The sequence below is a fragment of the Microtus ochrogaster genome, unplaced genomic scaffold (assembly GCF_000317375.1).
Source record: "Microtus ochrogaster isolate Prairie Vole_2 unplaced genomic scaffold, MicOch1.0 UNK4, whole genome shotgun sequence".
Lineage (NCBI taxonomy): Eukaryota > Metazoa > Chordata > Mammalia > Rodentia > Cricetidae > Microtus > Microtus ochrogaster.
This window is the reverse complement of record NW_004949102.1, coordinates 1,385,089-1,391,751: the sequence shown is the minus strand read 5'-3', so window position 1 is coordinate 1,391,751 and position 6,663 is coordinate 1,385,089. Positions and strand designations below refer to the sequence as shown.

General features: G+C 43.4%; 1 protein-coding gene across 1 annotated transcript in view; it reads left to right on the top strand.

Moving 5' to 3' along the window:
• The first annotated feature begins 212 nt into the window (after positions 1-212).
• Positions 213-6,663, top strand: part of Wasl (Wiskott-Aldrich syndrome like) — a 53,262-nt gene continuing 46,811 nt past the window's right edge. The window contains exon 1 of the mRNA XM_005365698.2: positions 213-654. Coding sequence (XP_005365755.1) covers positions 547-654 — 108 coding nt within the window. The 5' untranslated portion in view covers positions 213-546. The remainder of the gene's footprint in view (positions 655-6,663) is intronic.

The following is a 6,663-nucleotide window of genomic DNA, read 5'->3' as shown; positions in this document are numbered from 1 at the left end:
CGATCTGAGTCCGCGCACGCGCGAGGCGGCCCTCGGGAGAGTAGCCCGCGAATGAACCCCATCCCGGCGGAGCGGTGCCCGGGCAGCGCGGCTCCCGGAAGGGGGCGGAGCCTCGGGCGGCCACGCCCCCGGCGCGCACAAGCGCGGGGGTGTCCGGCGGCGCCGCGTTTCCGGCGCGCTCCCCCGCGTCCCGCGTCCCGTGGTCTCGCCCGCCCCCGCTGCCATGTTGGATTGTGCGGCACCCGCCGCCGCCGCCGCCGCCGCCAGAGGAGTGGAGGAGCAGCGAGTTTAGCGCAGCCGCCGGAGTGCGAGGACAACGACCATCCGGGCCGAGCCGAGCCGGGAGGGAGCCGGGAGCTTCCCCGTCTGCACGCGGTCCCAGGGCGCCCGCCGTCAGCTCCTTCCCTCGGCCTCCGCTCGCCGGAGGAGCGGCGGGATGCTGCGCCTGTGACTGCCGGCCCGCGCCCCTGTCACCCCGAGTGGGACCGAGTGCTCGCCTACCTCCCGAGGAGACAGCCCTGGACGCTGCACCCCACCGGCGACACCATGAGCTCGGGCCAGCAGCCTCCGCGGAGAGTCACCAACGTGGGCTCCCTGCTGCTCACCCCACAGGAGAACGAGTCGCTCTTCTCCTTCCTGGGCAAGAAATGTGTGGTCAGTGGCCGAGACCCCCCGTCGCCACCCTCAGCGTCCCGTGGCGGGTTCGGGCTGGGGAGGGGGACTAGAGAATAGGAGGGAGAAGGGGGCGGGCGCGGTGTGCGACCGGGGTCCCGCTGCGGGCCAGGCCTCCAGCCTCCCCGGGCCCTGGTGCTGCCCTCGCCCTGCTCCCCGGGTGCAGGCCGGCCCGGCCGGGAGCCGCCTCCCCAAGCTGCAGGAGAACAAGGGAGTGTCACCTCTGCAGGCCTGCCCAGAAGTTCAAGTCGGGGTCCGCGCCCTTGCTGCAGGTTCAAACTTTACTCTAGACCACAAGGGAATTTTCTTCGTGCACCAGCAGCTTAATCTCAGGACGGAATCCCGGCACTGGCCCCTGCTTTTTACTTCCTACTTCTGGACCTGGGCTGTCTTAACAATGCTAGAGGTTTTAGGAGTGGATAGATGGGGGGAAAGAAGCGCATCGGACTTTCGATCCTTCTTTAGGATTCCAGGAGAAGATAAAGTGGAGTGCAGGTTCACGGACGCCGGATCAGAGCTAGGGGCAGGAAATTCGCCTGCTCCCCATTGCAAAGAAACAGGGTTTAATTCTCCAGAGTTCACGCCTAGGCCTAGTTTTTGCTGTACGCCCCACTGTTTTGTTTTTTTCCCCCCCTTGCATTGGTAAGAAGGGGTGTCGCTCAACCATGTGTAAGGAAGCCCCAAATTGTAGTAGTTCTTGACTATTGGAGTCAAAAGTGATTCTGATTCTGAGTTTGGTCCGTGGGGCCAATCCCAACTCCAGATGGCGGATTGGGAGCGAGCAGTTCTGTGGGAAGGAGAATTTGTGTTGTTGACGGAAGCATTCATTACGTTGGCTGCAGGCGCTTCTAGGGCTGGGAAGGTCCTGGTTCAGGCCTTATCTTGATCTTGCCTAGGTGACTTTTGAGTTGAAGGGGGGGGGGGGGGGGGGGGAGGGGGGGGGGGGGGGGGGGGGGGGGGGGGGGGGGGGGGGGGGGGGGGATGTTGGTTGGCCCCTTGCTAGCAGGAATGTGGAACTCAGGAAACACCCAGAAAAGTTTCAGCTGAGCAGGACCATGATAGATTTTTCGTTAGCAGTGCTGGATAGGTCAAATCAGACTACACCTGCTTAAGAAATTAAGAGTAGACAATTTCTGGAAAGTTACCGGCTTAATTGTTAACTTCGTGAGGTTACTCTTTGTATCTGCTTTTGGAGACTAAATCGTTCCATTGGACTTAAGATGTATTTCTTGTTCTAAAATTGAGACTTTAAAGAACACTAAGTCCACAACCAGAAGTAGCAAGCAGTGGTTCAAAAAAAAAAAAAAAAAAAAGATGGGGGAGACAACTTTAAAGCAACTTTGAAGATGAAGAAAGTCCTTCCCCCTATATAGTATTTTAAACAGCTGAGAAAATGGAGCCCTTGGCCCCAAGTCACACAGTAATTTGGGAATGTAACTGGAACTGTGTGCCCAGTCTCTTTGTACTTTCCACTACATCATGTTGTTTGGAGAGGGTTTTTTCCCCTTAATGATTTGGTTATCAAAGTGGGGTTAAAGGAATAACTACTTCAATTTTATATAAGACTAATCTCGCTGTAGTGTAAGTTTCTTAACAAAGCATTACTTTTTGCGTGTTTTCGGTTTAGGAATGTCTCCAGCTCTTTTGAGCTGCCTGCAAGCAGGGAAAAGGTCAATTTTGCTGGTTTCATTTAGCATACAGTCTATCAAACATTAAGTAGCTTAGTGTGTTCACATACCAGCCCCGTGAACTTCAGGCATGGAGGGCATTGCATTTATGTGGCAGTGTACTCATTGCTCAGAGCTTAAGTGTAGTGTTTACCCAGGGTTTCAAGGAAATGACACACGGGGGATATATTCTGATAGACAACGATAGCATGGCTCACAGTCAGCACAAGTGTTTTTGCTGAGTCGGTCAGTGCCCAATTTCTTCACATCGTACATTATTAATCAGCTTCACCTTTTGAATTGTAGTAATTTAAAACCACATGGTTGTTGCCTTGTCTTGTAAGATGAAATTGTTGTGAAAATTAAAATTGGGAGACTGGTTTAATAGAGAGTGATATAAAATGGATGTTTTGGAATAATCTTTATAAGCTTGCTCTCTTCTTTGTTGTTTAAAACAGCAGTGAATTGCATTGTTTCATAAACCAGGCAATAAATTTCTAGGCCAGATCAAATGTAGTAAGCTGATGCATACATTCAGAACTCTATCTATGAAGTCAAGAAATGAGACTAGTTATATGCTGCCAGATTTTAAGCAAGTTCTTCATTCCTCGTTTCATCGAATAAAAGTGTATTGAGTAATTGAATGTTGAGATAAAAAAAAAATCAAAATTGATGCTTGCCCTCAGGGAATTTAGTGTCTGATAGGGAAACAGCCTGTAAAGTGATAGGCAAGTCAGTGCTTAAGAATATGCAAGAGGTTCCTGTCCCAAGCAGAACTGCAGTCAGGAAATGTGTGTTTGAGCTCAAGGTCTCTTTGGACAAGCTCTTTAATGCTTTTAGAGATTGCAAATTTTAGAGATGGCAAACTAGATTTGCTTTTCCTACATGTTAAATTGGAATGCTGTCTCATGAAGTGGGTGTGTTGGTCAGAAGTATATATACTACCCGAAAACCTACTATCAAAGGATGAGAACCGTAGGGGAGAGTGGGAGAGGAGATAAGTAGTATCTCAGTAGTTGGAAACGATTGGTTTTATGGAGGAAGTGAATCTTAGATACCTGTTGCTATGGTATAGTTTTAATAATTAGACTTGATGTATATTAGGGCTTCATTTAAAGTTAAATGTAATATGTGAATATGTGTTGTAACTTAACATTGGGTTAATAGTTCTAATGGTATTATTACTTAGAGTATTGTCTCAAATTTAAAGAGCGAGATTCACTTATCTTTTTGACAAAGTTTCTCTGTGCCTTGACTGTCTTGGAACTTGCTCTTTAGATAAGGCTGGTCTTGAACTCAGAGACCTCCTGCCTCTGCCTCCCAACTGCTGGGATTAAAGGTGTGTGCCACTGTGCCCAGCAGGATTCATTTATCTTAATTGTGAAGTCTGTTGACTTTCAGGTAGAGTGATAGTTTGCTTGTATAATTCTTGCCACGTGGAATTCAATTTGTGTAGTCCCAAATAAGTAGGGAGTGGGGGAGAGAAAAACCTGTAGCTAGTTCTCTCCCGCCTTCTTTGTTCTGAAAGGATTGAGGATGGTGAGGATTTGTCATTTTTTTCCTGCCATTTTGTTTCTTTGTTTGTTTGGTTTGGTTTGGTTCGGTTCTGTTTTGTTTTCACTGTTATTGATTCTTAGATTTTTTTCTTTTATTAGTGTTAATATTCATTTTTTTTACTTCTCGGCCCTTGTTTTTATTACTCATCTCCATTAATTAAATTGTGTTTCCTGACTTTGTACACAGTTCTGAGAGATGGACCTAAAAAACCTTGGTACTTTTCTATAGGTTTTACATCTCTCACAGGTGAGCAAATACTCTTGGTTGGGTAATTATAATTGCTCATTTGATTCAGCCTAAGGAACCTGGTCAGCATTTCTTACTGCTTGATCAAGTTGAAAAACTCCATACTCTTGGCAGATGTTATCGGGAGTTCAGTCTTTCTTTATTAAGTTTCCTTCTCCTGCTAAGCTAATATAGGTGGTAGGAGTAGCTGACAGTTGTTTTAAGTCACCCCTTGTGTGTGTAGCAGTTCTTAAATACATATAGAGGGAGACATGATAATCTTCTTGAAGATGACCTGAATTAAGGCAGTAGTAGTAGAATGAAAGTGGGAAATGCCTTTGACCTTGAGGAGTGAGGAAAGAAAAATTCATATCATTTGTAATACACAGCCATGAAAAATGCCCTCCTATCGTGTAGGAAGAAGGTGAGCACCCAAGTATGATGCCGTGTGGACTAAGTGAGCAGAGAGTTGGGGAGAACATAACCTACATTGTAAGTCTGGTCATTTTTAGTTCTCAGAGTGGGCACGTTCTCAACTCAAGCATCTGGATCTCCAAAAGGCTCTTACTAAAGGGTTTAAAAAATTCCACAGTTAGATAAATCATGCTGCCACCTATGAAATACTTGAGGAATTTATACGTATGAAGAATGTTGTTATTGATACTATTCAGTGTTTGTTTACATTTCCTAATGTAAATTGATAAGGGGATTTTAGGGTTAAAAATTGCTTTGATTTAGGTAAATCAGTTCTAACAATTTTGTTTACAGTTAGTTCAGTATGAAGTCTCTAAAGGTGAGCTTTTGAATACACCTCGAAGAGTTTCTGAAGCTCTGTACTGTGTTCCTCTTAAGCCCATCCCTGCCTACTAGTTCTGCCACTGCTTGGCCAGTTCCCATTCTATTATGGGACAGTGTTGAGTATTTTATATAAAATACATAATTATAAAAGTTATCCTTTATTTAGTGTAAAAATACTACTTAATGGTTAATACCAACCTACTCGGTCTAGAAATAAAATGAAGTGTACTAGACTAATACAGCAGGCTTGGCTAGGACTCTTTTTTATCAACCATGCTGGAATCTGTTGGCTGAAGTTCTGAAGAGGACAATTCCACCTGTAGTGCTGCTGAGCAGTTTCAGTCATGAAACCAGCATTGTAGACTTCAGAAACAGAATATGTATTTTATTTATTTATCGAGGAAAGGTTTCTGTCTGGCCTCAAGCTTGCAATGTTGGCGTGATTGCGCATAATTCCTAGCTCTTGCCTTCAGCCCCAGAGTTATGGGATTGCTAATATGTACATCACAGCCTAACCTTTAGGGCGTAAAGCGTGATTTATTCCGAGTTTATAAAAACTGGGAAGATTAAGATTCAGATGAAACACATGCTGATAGTATTTCATTTATTTTATTTCTGGGCATATTCCATAGATTTTAAATAAATGATTTTAACACAAGTATGATGTTAGCCTTTTCCATTTTAGGTAGAAAAATAATTTTAAAAGAGCAGATAGTTAGACTGTATCATATATTATTTTGTAGGTCTAGAAGTCACAGCTTTTTTCCAGCAGGTGATAACCTAGTATTATGAATGCAGTTCATTTTTACTATAAAAATTCTTATTCACCTTTATAAAGTCTGTACTGCTATTTGTAACTAAGTCTTTACTGGCTTACTAATAGTCTAAAATAGTAATTCTTCAACTGTTATTAGTTATTAGAAGCTATTTGGCGTCTTCAGCTGTATTCACAAATGCTGCATAACAAATAAAAATCATGTTTATTCGCTGCATTACTGTCAATCTTAGTAGAAGTAGTAGATGATTCCATCATTTTAATGGTAATAAATGATAGTGAGAAAACAAATAGAAAACTCCAATCTCACTTTTTTGTTTTGTGTTATAAGTGTGTGAAACAGTGGTAACCTGCCTAGCATATGGCAGGTTTGGTATTCCTAGGATGGCCAAAAGTAGTCAGGAAAACTCACTTTAGAAAGTAGAGTCAGGTGAGAATTATGTAGTAAGTTCATATTTTAATTATTAACATTTAATTCATTATTCTAGACTCTAGGGTTCCTTTGTAGTAGTAATTAGTTAGTCTTGTTTTTAATTTGTTATTGAAGACCATATCATATCTGTAAAAGAAATGCCCATTGAGATTTGCTAGATTGACGCAAAGAGGAAATGAAAGAAGTCTAGAAACACATAACAATGTATTGGGATTATCACAAAGCTATAGGCTTAGTAACAGTTTAAGTTTTTATTTATAAAGTTAAACTTTTACCTTAGAAACTAGAACTGTTTACAAAGTCCTTACCAGATCTGTAGTTTCACATTGTAAAAAAATTAAATCTTTTCCACAGTATTGATTATAGAAGTTTAGGTTTCAGGGTTACTGAGGGGACTGTCTAGTCCTTGTTAGCCTTGGCCAACATTAGAGAAGGATGGCATATTACTTCTGGTTGCTGTGACACTGCACGTGGAACAGAATGATTACGAAGTTTCGGCCCATCTTTTTTTTTTTTTTTTTTTTTTTTTTTTTTTG